This window comes from Homarus americanus, unplaced genomic scaffold, assembly GCF_018991925.1.
Source record: "Homarus americanus isolate GMGI-L3 unplaced genomic scaffold, GMGI_Hamer_2.0 scaffold56241, whole genome shotgun sequence".
Taxonomy (NCBI): Eukaryota; Metazoa; Arthropoda; class Malacostraca; order Decapoda; family Nephropidae; genus Homarus; species Homarus americanus.
This window is the reverse complement of record NW_024740202.1, coordinates 1,488,632-1,510,636: the sequence shown is the minus strand read 5'-3', so window position 1 is coordinate 1,510,636 and position 22,005 is coordinate 1,488,632. Positions and strand designations below refer to the sequence as shown.

At 41.5% G+C, this 22,005-nt stretch overlaps 2 protein-coding genes across 5 annotated transcripts in view; one reads left to right on the top strand and one right to left on the bottom strand.

Moving 5' to 3' along the window:
• Nucleotides 1-19,622, top strand: part of LOC121875304 (myocyte-specific enhancer factor 2-like) — a 104,698-nt gene extending 85,076 nt beyond the window's left edge. For 3 of the 4 annotated variants that reach the window (XM_042379779.1, XM_042379783.1, XM_042379781.1), the window contains 6 exons: nt 4,577-4,780; nt 9,876-10,034; nt 10,341-10,646; nt 13,505-13,663; nt 16,864-17,128; nt 17,238-19,622. In XM_042379779.1, the coding sequence (XP_042235713.1) occupies nt 4,577-4,780; nt 9,876-10,034; nt 10,341-10,646; nt 13,505-13,663; nt 16,864-17,128; nt 17,238-17,353 (1,209 nt within the window). In that variant the 3' untranslated portion in view covers nt 17,354-19,622. Of the gene's footprint in view, nt 1-4,055; nt 4,260-4,576; nt 4,781-9,875; nt 10,035-10,340; nt 10,647-13,504; nt 13,664-16,863; nt 17,129-17,237 lie in introns of all 4 variants that reach the window. The other variant, XM_042379780.1, reaches the window with a different exon arrangement.
• Nucleotides 19,623-21,049: 1,427 nt separating this feature from the next.
• On the bottom strand, nt 21,050-21,610 carry LOC121875238 (skin secretory protein xP2-like). Its single transcript, XM_042379697.1, has one exon. It carries the CDS (start codon nt 21,608-21,610, stop codon nt 21,050-21,052), a length of 561 nt encoding a protein of 186 aa, XP_042235631.1.
• Nucleotides 21,611-22,005: the final 395 nt, after the last annotated feature.

The following is a 22,005-nucleotide window of genomic DNA, read 5'->3' as shown; positions in this document are numbered from 1 at the left end:
GCCTACACCCCGACGGCGCACACGCACACACCTCCCTCAGAATAGCTGTATTGATTCTATATTTGGCAACCACCTTCATTATTTATACCACTCCTTTCCCAACCAAAACAACTCTTGAGGTGTTCTCGTGACGGAATTACCACCTGGTTACTATTTTGGTGGATGGTGACGGTGGTATGCTAATGGTAGGGGAGGGTCACACGGGTGGGGAAGGGGGAGGAGGGTATACTTCACCTCTCCCCCCTCTCCTCCTCTCTCCTCCCCTCTCCCTCTCAACAGGACAATCTTGGTGGAGGGGTGATCAATGGCGGGTGGTTTTCTGTAGCAATGCTGACCTTGAGTTGAGTGCATAAATAATAGGTCGCCCTCGGGGAAAGGTCACTCACAGCTGTTTCATTATTAGGGAGGGGCGGGTGGGTGTTGGTGCCTACTGTTTGGAACCTAGTATCTCTCTCTCTCTCTCTCTCTCTCTCTCTCTCTCTCTCTCTCTCTCTCTCTCTCTCTCTCTCTCTCTCTCTCTCTCTCTCATATACGTATGTGCAAATACTTGTATCTCCAAGCTTAAGTCTGAACTGCTCTTATGTCCAGAAATTATGTACACACCCGTTCCGCCGCTTCCACCACCCATACCTGTACTTCCTTCCACCACCCACACCTGTACTTCCTCCACCACACCTGTACTTCCTTCCACCACCACTTCCTTCCTACCCATACCTGTGCTTCCTTCCTTCCACCACCCATACCTGTGCTTCCTTCCACCACCCATACCTGTACTTCCTCCTTCCACCACACCTGTCTTCCTCCACCACCTACACCTCTTCCCTTCCACCACCCATACCTGTACTTCCCTCCCTACCCATCCACCACCCACACCTGTACTTCCTTCCACCACCCACCTGTGCTTTCCTTCCTTCCACCACACCTGTGCTTCCTTCCACCACCCATACCTGTACCACCACACCTGTGCTTCCACACCCACACCTGTAATTCCTTCCACCACCCACACCTGTGCTTCCTTCCACCTCACCACCCACACCTGCTTCCTTCCACCACCCACACCTGTACCTTCCACCACCCACACCTGTGCTTCCTCCACCACCCACACCTGTGCTTCCTCCACACCCTTCTTCCTTCACCACACCACCTGTACTTCCTTCCACCACCACCACCCACACCTGTGCTTCCTTCCTTCCATCACACCTGTACTTCCTTCCACCACCCACACCTGTACTTCCTTCCTTCCACCACACCTGTACTTCCCTCCACCACCTACACCTCTTCCTCCACCCTCACCTGTACTCCTCCCACCACCCACACTTGTACTTCCTCCCACCACCCACACCCTTACTTCCTTCCACCACCACCACCCACACCTGTGCTTCCTTCCTTCCACCACACCTGTACTTCCTTCCTTCCACCACACCTGTACTTCCTTCCACCACCCACACCTGCACCACCCACACCTGTTAGTCTACTAGCGCCTCACCTCTCAAGGCAGCATCATTATGTAGGTAATTAAATCAATTTCGGTGGAGTTGTAGACGGCTTGCATGTTTCTTTGAGCTACACCCTCCCTACAACCGGGGGTGGGGGTAGTGTGGGTTAGCATGGGTTAAAGGAGAGGAGGTAGTATGGGTTGGAGGAGAGATTAACATAGAGTGTAGGTTAGGTTAGGTGTACTGTATACTCTTCAGGTATTATGGGTGTAGGTCATAATACGAGGGTGGGTGTAGAGAGGTGATGGGTAGCAAGGGGGGGGACGGGGGACAATTAAGGCCACACCCCATACCATTAACTTCAGTTGCAACACCATTATGACGAGGAACACCACTCTGGCTGCTCTGTGTGTGTGTGTGTGTACTATATAATCACAGGCAGATTTTGGGGACTGTTTACCCTATATTTTGCTGTTTTATATTATCACTGATATCTTCCCATACCCTCCCCACTCCCCCATACCCTCTCCACTCCCCCTTATCCTCCCCACTTCACACCCTCCCCTCCACCACACCCTCCCCCTCCCCCATACCCTCCCACTCCCCATACCTCCCCACTTCATACCCTCCCCACTCCCCATACCCTCCCCACTCCTCATACCCTCCCCACTCCTCATACCCTCCCCATGAATCTTGTGTATTAAGCTACCCAGTGTACCCTTGTGTGTCTCAATTACAACACAATGTTTTTAATGACTAATTTCCTTTTTACAATTGTTTCTCAGTGTGCTCTTCCACATTACTCTCATTTTCCTACCCTTCCCTTGTCACCTTAACTCTTCAAACAGTTCCTACGTGAGTTTATTTTTTCCCTCCCTGTCATCATCATTTTGTTACTGTATGCCCTTATTGCACAGTTTAGTTATTTATGGAGATTATGATACTGTATTCTGTCACTTATATGGTATATCTACACTACCACATCATGATCTGCTACCATATTGACTATATACAGTAACAGTACTGTACGTGGGTTGTATGTTGAAAACAGGACAAGTTATAAACATAGGTTAATATATTGCGATGACTCTTGGCACAAAGAATATATAAGATTATTAAAACTGAATTCAAATTAAAGCCAAGCTAACTGACCTCTCATTTGGTTAGGGATTGGGTAATTCAACTTAAACATGTCAGTCATATCAAGAATTGGTTATCACAAGTTAGGTCAGGTTTACTATGTGAAGCTCATTTGTTGTACTGTATATGTAAAATTTAACAATATCAGTTGTTTTTTCATACACAGTCGTGTGAATTGAGTATAAAACTAAATTTCATTATATTAATAATCATGTGTATGGAACAATATGTATTATTTAATGAATTATGATTTATTCTCTAAAGCAACATTTATTGAAGTTTACACCATTCAGCAAATTTACTTTTAGCAGAATATATAAACTTTTTATTGAAAAGTATCTTAAGTCTTTTGTTGGATGATATTCAGTTACTGATGGCCTTCCCTTATATACAGTACTCTAGAGTAAAATTTGCTCAACACAAGTTCATTGTTTGTTCATCAGTGTACATTATTAGAATGTTGGCTTCATAATACAGTACTGTACCCTGTGTAAAGCATTGTGTTACTGTATGTTCATGATGCAGTACACTACAACACAATATGATCATTGAAGCTTCATACACTACTACTGTATATGATACTGTATACCCGGTACAGTACAGTGATATCCCCGTTACCCGGAACAATTGGTGCAGAGCACTTCCGGGAATGAGAGTTTTCCGGGTAACGAGACAACTCTCTCAAACTTGGAAAAACTCCCTCATCCCCGAAATTTTCCGGTTATTGGGAAAATTTTCTTGGACTTTTCCGGAAAATGTGCCCCTCGGAAAATCATTCCCAAAGTCGGAATTTCCGGAAAATTCTGGCTTTGGGAACAATTTTCTGAGAAAATTTCAATTCTGGCTATCAGAGAGTTCCGGGTCTGAGGGATTCCGGCTAACAGAGATATTACTGCATATACAATTAATGTATATACAGTACTGTTCTGTTCTGAAATGTAAGCTGTTGATGGTGACCGATTAAACTTTAAGGGTATTACTGTACTGTACCGTAACATAAGTTTTATGAATTCCAATTACACTGCAGTAACTTTAGCATTTGCCAAGAATGAATAATACAGTAAGGGGAACAGTTACAACAAAGATACAAGCATTGCTGACAACATTAATATAAAAAAACAGAGACAAGCAGTTAATGTGGTATGTTATTGTATTTTCGAAACAAGAAACAGAGAGAGAGAAAGAGAGAACTAGTATTTATATCAGTAGTACACTCAGAGACACTCAGTCATAGCAGTGGTTAAGTTAGATTTTTCCCTATTCCTGGGGTTTGTCAAAAAAATAAACACGAAGAAAAATGAAATTATATTTGGCCACATAAATTACTGTTGATTACGACCTATGACAATTTCACATACAGTTTAAGGAGAATCATGGAGTCATGTTTGCAGCTAAAGAATGCTGCCAAACTAACTAACTACTGTTTGCCCTCTTACTGAAGCTTCATTACCATGCAGTATTAACCCTCCTGATCTACAGGTGACCTTCAACAAGCGGAAATTTGGAGTGATGAAGAAGGCCTATGAGCTGTCTGTGTTGTGCGATTGTGAGATTGCACTTATTATATTTTCATCCTCCAACAAACTTTACCAGTATGCATCAACGGACATGGACAAGGTGTTACTCAAGTACACAGAATATAATGAGCCTCACGAGTCTCTCACCAACAAAAATATCATTGAGGTACAGAAGCACCAGCATTGGCCCTGGCTGGGCTTATGTGCTTGTTTAAATGCTTACACCCTATTTATTGCAGCTGCCAGTAGAACTTCCGGCTTGGAGTGTGACTTCAGAGTGTACGCCATGTGCCAGCAGTGTTGTCTGCTTTATCCTACTAACCCAGGTGAGCGTAGCCCACCACAGTGCCCGCCAGTTAGGAACACCAACCATAATTTTGATAACACAACTCCAGTGGACCCTGGTGGGCAGTGGTGGGCTTGCTTCACCAGCATCTCGTGTGTTGTTGTGAGCTAACAGCCCTGCTCGTTTGTACATTACAGGTGACATTCACAAAACGCAAGTTTGGTCTGATGAAAAAAGCATATGAGTTGTCGGTGTTGTGTGACTGTGAGATCGCACTCATCATCTTTAACTCTAGCAACAAACTATTCCAATATGCATCCACGGATATGGACAAGGTCCTGCTCAAGTACACCGAGTATAATGAACCTCATGAATCCAGGACCAATAATGATATCGTCGAGGTAATAAACATATCTTGTCAGCAAAGTTTTACTCCTTAAATACATAGATATTGATTGATTTAATGTTCTGATATTGATGCTGGGTGTACCAAAGGGAAGTACTGTATTATTGCCAGTACAGTGTACTATATAGAATTCAGGATTCTCTTATTTTCCATTCAGATCAAGTAAATCTATTGGGTGACAAATTCTTGTACATTGTAAAGATTCACAAATTATAATAAAAAACATGCGCACATTACATCAGGACATCATCCTGCAACAGTAATACAAAGTTGGATTCGAGCATTTTTTAGGAGTCTCATAACACTACCTATTAGCATGACAGTTCATTTAAACACAGTTTAATATAAACTAGCATGGCAGATAGAGTATTGTCAAAACTAGCCAGTTTTATACAGTGTACTGTAGTATAGTTGCATGTAACAATTTAGCAGTGTAGTAAGCATGTGGTAAATGTATTTTTGTAATATACTGTCTATATATACTATTCTTTATTATAGTACAGACTGCATATTATTTTCTGTATAGTATAGCTGGCATGTTGTTGTACAAATGTTCTGGATACATGTGAAGATATACAGGAACATGTATCCTGCCTTCTCAGACATGTACAGTATGTACAGTATACTGTACTGTAGTTGTCACTGTTTATCTCACTGAAGGAGATTTAATGTTAGTATCATTACAAAAGTCTGAGTGAGGTACAGTATGTAGGTAACTTACAACATTTGTTTGTACTGTACACTATTCTATCATAACCAGGTTTAAAAAGTGTGTTGTTAGTACATTATAGTTCAATGGCATTTTGTTGTTCTTGATTCCTTATACTGTACTCTAAAATTATAAGTTTTTAATATACAGTATATATATATATATATATATATATATATATATATATATATATATATATATATATATATATATATATATATATATATATATATATATATATATATATATATATATATATATATATATATATATATATATATATATATATATATATATATATATATATATATATATATATATATATATATATATATATATATATATATATATATATACAATACTGTGTGTGTGTACAGAAACTTTCACTTTATTAATTTACATTTAAGACATTTATGCTCAGAAACACTGGTGTCACAATCCCTTGACAGAACAAGAGAAGTAAGGAGACTATAGTTTTGGTCACAGCTTAACTGCTCAACCTCCCATTGTCAATTTGAATATTTCCACAAGTTATTAGTAGTATTTTTTTTGCAAATTACAAGAATAATACAGTATAATGTTTTCACTGTCCTCTGGTTCGATTGTACTCAAGTAGATCACAGATGTCGATCATTTTTAATACAATTCAAATTTAATATTTTTAAAGTACTATTAATATAATTTGCATTTCAAGTTTATATATTAGAATAAAAGACACTACAATAGTTAAACTGAGCCTTGATGTTTAAAATTTTTGATGCATAGACTTTTAAATTGTGTATTACGGGTAACTGTATTTTGCTTTTGAGGCAATGAATAATATTTATAGAACAGTACTGCAAACTTGTATTTGATCATGGTTGTAAAGTGAGTGGAGGGGAAAGGTGTTGAGGCAGAGGCCCTCCTGGGTGTAGTACAGCAGTGAGTTAGCTGACTTGTGGGCAAACACATTGTGGCTTGTCTTCCCCTCCCCCATACTGATCTTCTGTACAGGTAGTAATTAAAGCAGTGATTTATACATGGTGGGGAATTATGGCCCGGAGTAGTGCTCTAAGGCTTGTGATCACGACACCTTAGCGTGCAGCCTTACGTTGCTGATTACTGCTAATCTACGCCCTCCCTTATGGACCATTAACTTAAATTTTATCCCAAGTTGAATGAGCCCAGACCCCAAGTACAGTGAAGTTTCATATTCCCTCGAGAGAACTATGAAGAAGGAAGTGAGGAATATTTTTGCCCACTTCTTTTAAGCAACATTGGTGTAATACATAAAGTACAGTGTGTCTAGAGTCAGGATAGATTTACACGGTATATTGTTACTACAGGTACTGTATTTTGCTCCAGCTCCATATTATAACCATTTTATGTGATAAATGGAGATCAGTGTGTGGTTGGTGTTAGTTATAGGTTGTAGAGTTGCAGTAAATCAAAGAATTAGTCATATTTTTTGTAAAGCTAATTATGTTGCAGAATTTAAACTAAAAAAAAAAGACAAAAGGTTCCCATTGCAAATGTTCTCTGACGATCTTGGTTCAAACAAACAAAATTCACATATTTTGTTTGACTAGTAAAAGAAATACTCTACAATATAGAAGGTGATAGTGCACAATTCTCACTGATAACATAAGTCAGTTTGTTATTATTTTCACAGGCAAGATAAATCTTGACCAGTATGTTATAGTAATTATTGTTTGTAAATAAGTCCCCTTCCTTGTGGATTAGCCCACCAGATCCAGTATTCAGTACATTATACTGTGCAATAAACATGAATTTATAATCTCCCAGAAAGTAGAAAAGAAGTTGAGGTCAGAAAAAGTAGGATGGGATATGAGTAATATTTTAATGCTTATCCAAGAAAGTGTAAATTAATGGAACTGTGTGTTGAGGATGATGAATACCTGTACAGTATGAGATTCTTAACACTAGGTATTTAGTATGAATCTTCCATTTGATATGAATCTTGCAGAAAACGTCTAAAAAATATATAGAATGTGCAAGATTGTAAGAGAGTATAAATGCTTCTCCTTTATCCTGTTAGATGGTGCGAGCCTTTGAGCATATTAGAGGAAGCCACGTCTATAGTGGTCTCTTGTACGGCTGTGTTGTGTAAAGAGTTCTTACAGTCTACAGCTCTTACCTCTCAAGAACAAAGTTACAGTATATTTGTTTGCTCTATATTCATTGTGTACTAGATCACTTTTATGCAATATGAAAATTAATTAAGTAGACTTTTGATGATTAGTTACACATGAATTACTCTTCACCAGCCTTTCAGTCTTTGCATACATTTCATTACAGTTTTTATGAGAAGTTTTATATTTGAGGCAGTGCCGTTATCACAATATTTTCTTATCCTTTGTTTCAAATATAAACATTAAAAATAATTCATTAGAGTACAGAACTGTAGAGTATTTTGAATTTAAAAAAAAAATGGAACTAATAAAGGAAATGAATTGTATATTTGGCAGAACTTTTCAGGAGGGGATATTTTGTTATTCTTTGTACAGTAATCCCGTATTTTTCGCGGGAATAACGTTCCTGAAACCCCCTCGCAAGGCCAAAACCGCGAATACTCTTAGGAATCACTGTACCTGTGGCCACCAAACAGCTCAGGTAGGTTATGCACTTAACCACGCCATACTCTCCACACACCGCCCAGTGGTCACACTGATCACTGATGCACTGTACCGGCATTTACTAACATCATTATTTGAAACTAATCATATTGTAGTATAATAATGGAAAAACGTAAACACAGTTATATACAAAAGATATTTATATACAAGTAAATAAAATATTTTATATTTCGCTGAGGTCGGCAACACCCGCATTGCCAGCCTCTCCCTGCTGTCCCTGCGTCTGCACGCACTCACGCCAGCCAGCCAGTCAGTCCTCTTCCACTCACATTCCTCCACTTGAAGACTTGTATTCTGACAAAAGACACAAATGAATTGTCAGTCTTCACCACATCTCGAGCCATAGCTCATACCACCTCTGAGCTTGTCCAATAAAACTGTTTTTTCCGTTAAGGTCATCACTATTCTTGATCTCTTGGTCACTTTAGAGTCTTTGCTAGTAATATTTGCCTTTGATGAGGCTGGCTTACGTCCCAGAGCCATGTGGAATGCACGTGGGAGGACAAACAGAAGAGGTAATCACAGTAGCGGTCACAGTACGGTAGGCATGTGTGGACTGAGGCTTCTCGGAACAGCGAGTGTCTGAGGCAGGAAAGGGTGGCGTCTGTTTGCCGCACCGCACAGGGGAATATCGAAAATGTTATATATATATATATATATATATATATATATATATATATATATATATATATATATATATATATATATATATATATATATATATATATATATATATATATATATATATATATATATATATATAATTTTTAGTAAAAAAAAATGCGAATGGTCAGAACCGCTATAAAAAAACCCGAGAAAAACACAGGATTACTGTATTTGGTAAATCTCAGAGCATGGTAGGAGTGTGGTCAAGGTAGCATGACAGAAGCCCTTAAAAGACTCCTGTTATATACCTTACGACTGTGAGCATCCCCAGCTGCTCAAGTCTTTCATGCACTTTTCTCCCCTCGCCCATACTTCAGCTGGTAGTAGGATATAATTAGGTCAGGAAAATAATAATGATACTGTACTGTACATTGGATGCATCTTTTTTTTTGTGTTTGATACTCTCAGTAATTCTTAGACTGACAGGAAAACAGATTCATTAAGCTGAAAAAATGTTGCTCTGAAATGGCAAACCAAGGTTAGCTGCAGACCAAACTCGTAGGGATCTGCCTACTCAGTATTTTAGGCCATTAGTAGATATGCACTCCTGGAAAAGTGAATTGATTTTGACACTCTCTGCCCATTTTGTAAGCAATATTCCTTGTTAAACTGCTGTATTTTTGCACTTGGTCATTCATATCTTTTACAAGATCTGCAGTACTGTTTTATTTTTCCCCTCCACACGTTAGGACCATTACAGGGACAAGTATACTTTAAAGAGGTTATGCGTATAATTATTTCACAACTTGTTAGGATTGTAGGTTATGCTTTAAGACCTTGAAGGCTTGACTTTGTATCTGAAGTAGCAGCACCTTCTAAGGTTTCAACACCACTAAACACATTCTCCTTCAAGGAAGCAGTTGTCCTCTGAATGGTCAAAGTTTAGTCAAAATAATTTTTACCTTAATAACTTTTTTGTAATATGTACTGTATAGGGTTTACTTAACCCTTCACAAAATAAATTTGACTGATGTGCATGTATGCTACAAGTTTGTACAGTGTATGAATAGTGTATGTAAATAGTGTTTTTCCATTTGGTAATCAATAATTGCAAACATTGGAATACCTTTGTCCAACAGGCTCTTAACAAAAAGGAACACAAAAATGGTCTACAGTCCCCTGACTCACCTGACCCTGAACAAGAGTACTCTCTGACACCCCGCACTGAGGCGAAGTACAACAAGATTGATGAAGAATTTACCCTGATGATGCAGCGCAACCAGATCAATGGCAGTCGAGTAAGTTGTTGTTCATGTTGTCTGTAAACATTGTACACATCATGTTAGGAAGAAGATTGTCCTGTACATTCTTACCTTAGTCACAGAGATCAAGTTTCTCTGCTTGAATTGTGTAATAATAATACAGTACATAATATTATCTACATTTTAATTCATGCAACTGTACATGAAAGCCATTTTTGTTCTTTACCAAAAGCTTACTTTATAATATGGCAAAAAGAAAACTAAACAGCATTGTAAAAGGAGAAAAAGTTTTCAACATGATTGTGGCTTAAAAAATGTTAAAATTATTAATTTTTCTTGCAGCAACCAGTAGGACTAAACAACTACAACAGCATGGCAGTGACCGTACCTGTTAATAATACAAACTATGATCCGGCCCTAATGCAGCCCTCACCACAAATGTCTCATGCCTCTCTCTCACCACGACCTGGATCATCAAGTGGAATGCTAGACATGAATGGCTCTAATGGCTACCCTGGCTCAACTTCTCCTCTACCCCATGGAGGAGCACCGTCACCTGGACTAGTGCCTCGGCCACATTCGTCAAAGACCCATTCTCCTACCAGACCAAATCTTCGTGTTCTCATTCCTAACTCACAAGCACAGACCGTAAGTAAAATATTTTCTCCAGTAAAACTGTAAACTACATTAGAATCATGTGCAACCAAGTGGTAAATTACTGCAGTACTTCATCTTGTACATTTGCACATTTTAGTCCTGTATACCAGTACTGTAGTTCAGCACATTTTAATTCTAATGTAGCTTTCAGTTATCTCATTGATAGTCCACTATCTTTTTAATAAATTATTAAAGTACACCGACCCTCAGTAATTTGATATTTCAGGATACCCAGTAATTATTTTTTTGTTGGTGTAGAAATTGCGAGAACATTTCATGGTTTTGAGGGTTAAAATAATAGCAATTTACTCAGAAAATCTGGAAATAACTCTGGAATGGGATATGTATTCTTCACTCATCTTGTGTAGTACTGTACTTTCAATTCTTTAAGAGTAAAAAGTTGAAAAAATTATTATAAAAAATTTGTTGGTGCACACAAAACATGATTAAAGAAGAGCTGGGTGTGCTGGTAAACAAAACGTCAAACGTATGAAACAGTGTGGGAGCTGTATGAAACAGTGTGGGAGCTGTATGAAACAGTGTGGGAACTGTATGAAACAGTGTGGGAGCTGTATGAAACAGTGTGGGAGCTGTATGAAACAGTGTGGGAGCTGTATGAAACAGTGTGGGAACTGTATGAAACAAGGTAAAGAAAGACAGTCTTTGTCATTGAAACATGGATTTTATTGAAAGGTTATTCCAACATCTATAATAGGACAAAGTCAGGCACCCAGTAGCAATACTGTGTGCATAGTATTTGGACAATGTGCCTGCATGTGTTAAAACTCTGCCTGTTTTTGTTAGTTATGGCCTCCAAGAGCCCCAGGACCCTTCTAGTGACATTCTTCAGACATTGTTACGTTTTGTCATGTTAGTTTTCCCAGTGTACAATATATCAAACTTCGGAACACACATCCGTAAAAACCACGAATCTCTCTCTTAAATTATTGTCAGGTGAGTGGTAGGAAAAATCCAGAACTATGCGGGAATTTTGATATTTTGGGCTAATTCAGTTGACCCAGATTCCTAACAATACCAAATTAGCAAAGGTTCAGTGTACACTACAGTCCAGTACTGTATATCTGTATGGCAATATAGCCACATTACACTGGTGCTTAATAGTGTTGGCATGCAGTTAGCTGAAAATTATAGCACACTTGCCACTTCCTAACCTGTGCTCACACAAACAGGGTTCACTGCTGGTAAAGCTAAACACTTGTTGATGAATGTCACAAATGAGAGTCCTGTGGCAAAGTTGTTCAATCAATGGAGAAAGCTTGGCAAACAAAGACTGGAGCTCTTCTCAACCCTTTTTAATTAAGTTTTATAAGTACAGTACAGTACTGTATTGTGAAACAGAAGAGTCATAGCACAAGTGTTCCCTTTTGTGAATTATTGAATTTAGAGAAGTGGGCCATTGATGTATGCTAGATTGTAGCTGGGACATTAGGCAGCCTCCCCCAGGAACCATTTGTGGCAGACTGAAAAAAGGGAACAGTACAGTATAAATATTTCTACTGCAAATGATACTGGTAATCCAAGTATTGTGGCAAATTTTAGGTGCAGGGTATTCTTGTTATTCCTGTGCTCCTCTTGTAAATTACAATGAGCTTACGATTTTATAAAGTCCTGAAAATCATGATATTAACTGCAAGGCACGCTCTACTATGACATCGTGTCTTCAAAATATTCAGATTTATCCTTGTTTTGAGAATACAGTTAGTTTTCATTAATTGTAAAGACACTCTTACTGAAAAACCCTTGTGATGTGCCAAACTGTGACAAGCAAAACTAATTTTCCTACAAGAAACAATGTATTGAGGGGTAATGCATTCATGGCAGGGAGTTTTGGGAGTAGAGTACTTGTATATTTTTCACGGAGTTTACAGTATTTGCAGGCAACTTTTGTAACCCTATGGAAAGCTGGATATGGGAAACAAAGCAAAGAACTTCATATGGGTGATATGTATTGGTAGAGAAATTGTTATTGCTTTCGGTGGAATAGTGTACAGTATGGGAATATGTCCACAACAAGGTACAAGTACCATGTACATGTGTGGATGGAATTATTTATATCCTCCAATGACAACATATGAAGAAGGTTCATCACAGCTACATATTCACATTCAGTAAGCTACATTTTTTATCATTTCACCATGTATCAGCTTACTAATCATTCAGGTGTTTGATCCATTCATAGTACAGTACAGTACAGTATACTGTACTTTGTTGTGAACTTTATTTGTCCAGTGTCAGTACAGGAAGAAACTGGAGTACCCGGAGGAAACCTGTGATGTTTGTTAGGGTCGCACGAGACAATATCCTTCTTATGTTTATCTGGGCCAATCAGGGCTCGTACCCATGACATTGTGATGAGAGATACACGGGTTATTGCTGTACAGTTCTGTACAACACTCTTACCTAGGACCTTCTGTGTTTAATTTCAAAACAGAAGCAGTTCAGGCATCCCTTGTTTATGGAAATTCAGTTACGAATTGCATAAATTAGGGAACATTCTGATTTATGAAGCAAAATTTCATAGTTACAGGGAAAATTTTACACAACATAATGTGCTAACACACCTAGATAATATGTAGGTTTAGCCACATTTTCTTATAAGTATTATTTATTTTAATAAAATTGTGCCCATATAAATCATGTCTGGGATATAATTTTAAGTAATTTTTTTATGAATACAGTATATCTATTACTGTAATTATTTAGTTCAAATCAGTGGGAAAATCACACGCTATTTCATTAATGAACCCTTTTGTAAGTTGAGCATTGCCTGTAGTAGAGAAAGCTATTATGATATTAACTTTATAATTAATATTTTATTCTCTGTGCAGACTCCACGACCAGGATCGCCCTCACTAAACACGCCAGTAGTATCACTTCAGTCAAATGTGAACCCCTCAATGACGTATTCTTCACTCAACTCATTCTCACATCAGGACTTCCCACTCAATGCTGATATCTCTCTCAATCCTCTAAACAGTCTTCACCAGGTAAGAACTACTCTCTGATCTGTAAACTTTTAATATTATTGTGTAGGAGTACAACTCTTCCATGAAGTCGTTATTTAGTACAGTACATCCTTAGGCATGTTGGTAGCTTCCTGTTCACAGAAGTTGAAAGATGCCTGGTAAGGTAATTTGAATTGTGTTAAAAAATATTTGTATTTTTGTATGGGTTATAATGTTCATAAACTTTAAATACTGTTAAGCAGCTATCCCCATATACAGTGAACCCTCACTTTACGCGGTTAATTCAACCCACGGTGGCCCGCGTAAAGTGAACAACATAACATATGGGATTAATTGAAAGAGACCGGGCCGACCCCCAAACTCCACTTTTTCCCGACACAATACGTACGTTTTACTAAAAATAACATCTTAACTTTATGATGGTATTCACCCACACATAATACAGAAGGGAACAGTCAATAAACTGAAGGTTAGGTTAGAAAAAAACAAGGTTGGGGTTAACATTTACGTTAGTAGAAGAGATGGGTCGGCGTAGGGGAATGGAGGCTGGTTCCGAGGCAGAGGGCAGGCTACTGGCCCTCAGGTGAGTCTTCATCGGTGTCATCCACACTTACTAGTGCCTCCCTGACAAATTCCTCAAAGTCATCATCACTGTCTCTGCCTCTGTCACTATCACTGGCTTGGGCTGGCTGTGGTGGGTTGCGGGTGAAGAACTCTGTTATGCTTTGCTGACGGCTGGTGTTTATGTTGTTGTGATAAACCTTGATGTAGGGCTCCATAGTCTGCAACAGCTGGGTAGTGAAGATTTCATACCTGTTTGCGTCAGGGTCGTCGGAAAGGAGGAGCTTGACTTTCTCAATACACTCAATGGCACCCCTAACATTACTATGGGATAAGCGGCGTTCTTCTTGGGATGACGCACCACCTGCCTCTTCACTGACGTCATCATCATCTACCATCTCGTCGTTAGTCACATCAGGATCCCTTATCACCTCCAGGATGTCGTCGTTGGTGGTCTCGGAGAAGCCTGCAGCTGTAACACTCTGCGCAGCTTCTCTGGCAAGGTCCACTGCTACTGCAACAGTCTGAACCTCACCAGTCACAGATTTACTCTGCCTAACACCCGGAATGCCTTGCAACACATGTCTCCATGCGTGACAGTTGCTACAGACAGCTGATCTCATGCCTCCACCAAGAAGTCCACAGCTTTCTTGACATTGAATGTTCTCCAGAATTGTTTTAAAAGTACTTCTTGCTCTGCCAACTGTTGATCCTCATCGTCTTCGCTCTTGCTATCGGTGTTGGTGTCACTCAGGTTACGCAACTCTTCCTTGGTGTTGGTGTTGGTGTAGTAGTTCAGTAGGTTGAATTTTTTAGCAGAGAATGCAGCTTTTACATTACAGATCAATTCTTGGTCCATGGGTTGTATTATAGACGTAGTGTTGGGAGGAAGGAAGACCACTTTTATGTTGGGGTGATGATCTAACAGTAGGGGCGAGTGTCCTGGTGCGTTGTCCAGCAGCAACAAAATCTTGAATGGCACATTCTGTTGCTCACAGAATTTCTTCACATCGGGAACGAAACAGTCATCAAACCAGGAGAGGGACAGTGTAGAGAACATCCACGCCTTACGTGCGGTCAGCCAGTGGACATTTAGCTTGGTCATGTCCATGCTCTTGTAGGCGTGCGGCTTGCGTGCTGCATGGATCACCGATAACTTGAGCTTACAGGTACCGGAAGCATTGGTGGTAAACAGGACGGTGATGCGCTCCTTCTGCAACTTCCGGCCCCAACACTTGCTGGCATTCTTCACAACGAAGGTCTTGGAAGGTAGCTTTTTCCAAAAAAGACCAGATTCGTCCATGTTAAACACCTGGTCGTCGGTGTACTGTCCTTCCTCCGTAATCTCACGTAAAAACGGAGGAAATTCCCTAGCTGCAACACGGTCAGCACTAGCTTCTTCACCACCAATGTTGATATTGGTGATCTTGTTCCTCTTCTTAAACCTCTGTAACCACCCAGAGGAAGCATTAAAGGGTTTGGGCTCTGTAATTCCCATCTTTCGTGACACTGCAGCATACAGTTCACGTGCGTACTCCTTAAATGAGCGCGTGTCCACCGCCATGTTCCGTCGCGCCTGACGCACCAAGTAGCTCACAAGTAATTTTTCCGTCTTGAGAAGCACCTGGTTGTGGAAATATTTGATCATAGAAGCACCTGTAGACTTTGTGATGTTCATGTGCTCCTTTATCTTGGCTGCATCCTTCTTAATTGTCCTGATAGTTGATTCGTTAACACCATGCTGGCGCGCGAGATCAACCTGTCTTGTTCCTTTCTCCAACTCTTGTATGATCTTATATTTGATTTCGTAGCTTAAGGAACGTCGTGTCTTCTTTGGCTTAGGGCAGCTGGGTCCAGGTAATGCAAGGTTTCTTTGTGGTGGTGGTGGTGGTCCGGTGGAAGCCATTCTTATGGAACAATGGATACCGATATACACGGTGTAGCCTGGAGGGGTGTAACTGACGCGGTAGGTCAAAGGCTTGAACGCTCCTGCGGTGGGGCTCGTCATAGTACTACATTAAACCAATCACAGCTAGCAGGGAGGGAAGTAAGGATGCTTTGCCCAATCACAGTCCGCTACGTCATATGACGTCACCGATAACGCAACAAAGACATACACTGCGCAACCTACTCGCGCCGCTTACACAACATGGCGGATGGCGGGAGAGGGTGGGAGAGATGGCGGGAGGTTTGGATCCAAAAATGGCGCGGCGCGAGAGGACCGCCAGCCGCTCTCCGCGTAAAGGGGTACACGCACTGCGGAAAGTGAGCATTCCGGTTTCGGCAGGGTACCGCGTAAACGTGAAAACGCGTAAAGTGGGACCGCATAAAGCGAGGGTTGATTGTATTAGATAAATACTCTAAATGCTGTACTATATTTATGACCAACACAAATTTGCATTTGCAATTCTTTTGGAAAGGATGTTGATTATATAAACTTGCTACTTGAGAAGACTCTTATAAGTACAGTATAATATTTCTCAAAATGTATGTCACTGTTTATTTAAAACACAGAAAATACTTAAGGTTTTGGGATGTACTGGTACAGTATTAAAGATATGCAAATATTCCTGTCTAAATGGACCAGTTCATTTTTAGTAGGCCCAGGCTAGCTACTCTATATCATTTAAAATCCTTAACCTGTATTTCTTTGATGACAGTGGAACAGTGGATCACTGGCAATGTCACATGCGGGTCTGCCTCATCTCAGTGTCAGTTCCTCCACACCACCACCGGCCGCCTCCCCGCCTGTCAGGATCAAGTCAGAACCCATCAGTCCTCCTCGTGATCCCAATTGCATCCCTGCTTCTCACCTGCAAAGACCAGCCTCTACAGACCCTGGCCACCTGTCACCTGCACCACCTTCACATATGGGTCCATCTTCCAACCATCCTGGGCACAGTCTGTACACCAATGCACTCTCAGGTAATATAATATGAAATTATTTGCTGTGTGATCAACAGTACAACTAAAGCTCTCCCAAACATAATCACTTATAAGAGTAATAAAAATTATAAAATATATTTCCTTGCAGGTCACTTGACTCCAACTTCACATGCTTCACCTGAAGGGGCCTCCCACCACAGTGACTATGACACCCCGTTGAGCAAACGGCCGAGAATTTCAGAAAATTGGGCCCCCAATTCGTGAGGTGCAAGAAGGGCCACCACGTGCACCAGTGAGAGGACACTCAGTGCTGCGTGAACAGTGCCTGGCGAGCAGGGGGTGCCGTCCCTAGGGTCAAGAAACCCTCACAATCGTGCCCCCACCGCCTCTGCCTCTATGGACCACAACGGTTGTTAACTGTACAAAAAAAGACTTGGGGAGCAGTGTGTGTGTCCTTCGCCGTGTGTGTGAGTGTCAGTGCCGCACTACCGTGACAGTGCCAAGAGAGGAGCTGCAGCCCTGCTCCCCGGCCTCCTGTGTTTGTGAATCACATTCCCTTACTCCCTTCTGCCAGTCCTGCTCCAGCCTGCCCACCTGCAACAGCCCTCCAGCCTCTTACAGGCACTGGTGACTGGCAAATTCAAGAGGACAGTTCAATGCCTTCTCAAGTCTGGTAGGCCGAGGGCTGTCAACACTGCCTCTTGGCAGATGAAAAATTAATTCACTGCCCACCTGGTTAAGGGCTGAGAAAGTCATTGCCAAGCATCTATGTAAATGTGACCTACATGTCATTATCTGCATGGTTGACTTTAGGTTGCTGGCTATCTTATCCCAGTTTTGGATTGTCTCCTGCCTGTATGATAACGGCAAAGGATGCATCCTGCCCAGTTGAAAAGGGTCATTCTTAACATTACTGCATCGACTGCAGTTCACAAGTCTGTCACCGCCACCTATGTACTTGTTAGTTCTGGCTCAATGTAAATAAGCAAAAGACATGATTATTTTTACTCTTTGTACATATTGGCCTATATGATAAGATTGCCTGGTACTTGGTGTGTGGTGGTGCTGGTGGAGGCAAGGGAGGCAAGCAGCAGTGTGGGCTGCCTCCCCCACCACCCCATACTGCCGCCCTCTGTACCTCTCGTATGGTCTTTCTTTGTACCTTGTGCCTCACCTTACTGTGTAAGAAGTTGTAGCCTCTAGTAACTGTGGACAGTAGTGCGTGGCCAGTGTGCGCTGCATCGTGGTGTGGTGGTGGTGGCAGACTGGAGATGGTAGATGGGCGGTGGCAGCTGTGGGCATCACTAGGCCCTGTATGTGTGCCTTGCTGGCCACCATCGTTCCTCCAGCTCTAGGTGGTCCAACATTGCTGCCACCCATCCATTCCTGTGGTTACTGCCACCCACCACGGGGCTCGGCCCACAGGAAGGAGGAGCCAGCTGTACCATACCAAATACAACACTAACTGTCGATACATAAACATTTAGACTGTGTTGACTTAACGTTGTTTGTATAAATACAAAGTCTAGATTCTTAATAATTTATATGATACTGCTAATGTATAATTCTTAAAGAAATGTTTATAGTTATATTTGATTATAATAAATCAAAACACCTAGTTTCTAAGCAAAGACACTAAACCCATTACCCTAAGCATATGTTGCACCTTGTTGTGGCGTGATTACCGTGTACCACAGGCCGGCGTGCTGGGGCTCAGTGGGATTGGGGGGTGTAGGGGCCCAAGCATAGCTTCCTCACACCCATGTACTGTAAAGTAAGAAATATTCCCAGTAATGCTATTGATTCTGAATGTTTAATTTTATGCATATTAAAACCTTTTTCTATTAAAAGAAATACTGTCATATAGAAGCTAGAAAAGTATTAAAGTATGTCATAATAATTTATGGTGACTTACTAAATTGGTATTGTACTGTACAAATATGAAGGTATGACTATTATCTGTGATGTACATAGTGCAATTCAATGGGTCCCATTCACTGCTGTAACCTAGAAATATATGTTTTTTGGTGAATGGTGTGCTCGTGCAGAGCAGACATAGCTGCAATTGTTAAGTGATAATCATGCTGGTAACTGGTCATATAATAATTTATTTCTGCTCATTGAGTTGGCTCTGGCTTGTAAACAGTACTTCATTGTCCAGTTTTTGTAGGATGCCCCTCACAGAATATACTAATAGCATAACTGAGCACAGGGAGAATCACTGTCCATATGATCATGGTGCATGTATCAAGACAAATGTTAAAGTATTACAGCAGGCCAGAGCACATTTGGTGAGTGTGGGTTGAAATTATAATTCTCCATTTAGGTAGAATTGAGACCAGAAGGTTTGTGTGAGGCATATCCAACTGTCCCCCACCCCCTTTCCCCCCGCCAGCAGCCCCCGTCCTTATGTTCTGACAACAAGTTACATGTTTGTGTAGAGTAAGTATACTATTAATATTTTTTTGTTAGTGAAATAGAAGCATTTTGTGTGAATTTTGGCATGTTATTCAATAAAATCTGAATAACATAATAATGTAGTTGTTTTTTTCCCATATTTATAGGGAATATGTATGCAAAACAATTCCATTGAAAGTAATACCAATTTTCACACTGAACAAATAATATTCACAGTGGATAAAGTAACAAAAGAAATTTAAATGTGATAATCTACTTACTCTCTGACTGATAGGTTTCTGAAATTGGCTGAATAGAATCTACAACAAATAGCAATGTGTGAAGTACAACACCACTGAGCCTAATTACACCTCTGTTAATAACCCTATCCACTTTGAACAACCAATATTGTTAGTAACTGGGGGAGGGTGATCGTATCTCTTTAATGGCTCAAGTACAGATACATTTTGGAACCAGTACATGCCCAGTACTTGCCAACAGTGTGTAAGAAACAGCCAGTACATACTCAACGCTTGCCTTCAGTACATAACAGAATGAATCCATGACCAGTACTTGCCAACAGTGTGTAACAGATCCAGTACATGCCCAGTCCAGTACTTGCCAACAGTGATGAAAAGACAGCCAGTACATGCCCAACACTTGCCAACAGTACATAACAGTCCAGTTGTTGTAAAAAAAAAAAATATATATATTAACCTGTCCAAGAAAAAATAACGCAAACTACCATGATAAAACAAAGATATAAAATACGATATAACTCTCCTATCAAGCTTACACATTTTATGCATAATAACAAACCAAGAAGAAGAGCAACAAATAAGTGGTGAGTTAAATATATATATATATGCTGATAACCACAAGGGTGTCGGGGCCCCCAAGGACATTGGATCTTCCAGGGGCTTTCCAGGGGAAAGTGGTGCCCTAGGGACCTTCCAAGGGACAACGCATCCCCAGCAGCCTTGCCAGGAGCGATGGCGCCCCCAGAAGCCATCTGAGGGACGATGGAGCCTTCATGGGCCGTGGCAGGAGTGATGGTGCCTATAGGGTCCCTCCCAGGGACAGCGGCACCCCGAAGGGACCTCTCAAAGGCAGTGGAGTCCCCAGGGGCCCTCTCAGGTTCAGTGGCGCCAAAATGGACCCTGCCAGGAACAGCGGCGCCACCAGGGGCTCTGCCTGGGGCAGTGGTGCCCCCAGTGACCCTCCTCGGGGCAGTTGCGTCCCCGGGAATCATACCAGAAGAGCCCCCCTCCCAGGATTCCTTTAGCTTGCTTGGTAGTATTGTCATACATATTGTATATATCTCGGAATTCCTTACTTAACTGTGATTGGTGGACTAAAATGTTAATCCACCGAATAACAGCCAATAGGAGAACAGAGCTGTCAGTCAGCACAACACCCCAACTTATGTTTTCCTGTTGGATATTTATTCTCCTTTACAGTATTCATGGAGCTATGATACTGAAATGCGATGGGCACTGTATTTATTTAACGTCATATCTCCCATTGTTCTAAATAGTGCAAAAACAACTGCCCCCAGGGGTCCTACAGAGACGGTACTGCCTCAGTCCGTGCCATTTGGCCTACCACGTGCAGCGTCCCTAGAGGCCATGCCAGAGGTGTTGGGGTCCCCAGGGGATCTCCCATGGGTGTCGGGGCCCCCAAGGACATTGGATCTTCCAGGGGCTTTCCTGGGGAAAGTGTTCCCCTAGGTACCTTCCAAGGGACAATGGCATCCACAGCAGCCTTGCCAGGTGCGATGGCGCCCCCAGGGGCCCTCATAGGGACGGTGGTGCTTTCATGGGCCCTGATAGGGCTGGTGGTGCCTGCAGGGTCCTTCCCAGGGATAGCGGCGCCTGTAGGAGACCTCCCAAAGGCGGTGGAGTCCCCAGGGACCCTACAAGGGCCGGTGGCGCCCCCAGGGGCCCTCTGAGATTCGGTGGCACCAACAGGGGGACTCGCAGGGGTGGTGGCGCCCGCAGGGTCCCTCCCAGGGACAGCGGCTCTCCTATGGGTCCTTCCAGAGGCAGTGGAGTCCCCAGGGGCCCTGCCAGAAGCGCTCCCTCCCAGGAGTCCCATAGCTTGCTTGGTAGTATTATCATACATATTGTATATATCCCGCCATTCCTTACTTTACTGTGATTGGTGGACTAAAATGTTTATCCACCGAATAACAGCCAATAGGAGAATAGAGTAGTCAGTCAGCACAACACCCCAACTTATGTTTTCCTGTTGGATATTTAATCTCCTTTACATTGTTCATGGAGCTATGATACTGGAAATGCGATGGGTAATTTATTTAGTTAATGTCATATCTCCCATTGTTCTAAATAGTGCAAAAACAACTGCCCCCAGGGGTCCTACAGAGACAGTACTGCCTCAGTCTGTGCCATTTGCCCTACCAGGTGCAGCTGCCCTAGAGGCCCTGCCAGAGGTGTTGGGGTCCCCAGGGGATCTCCCATGGGTGTTGGGGCCACCAGGGATGGCGGATCTTCCAGGAG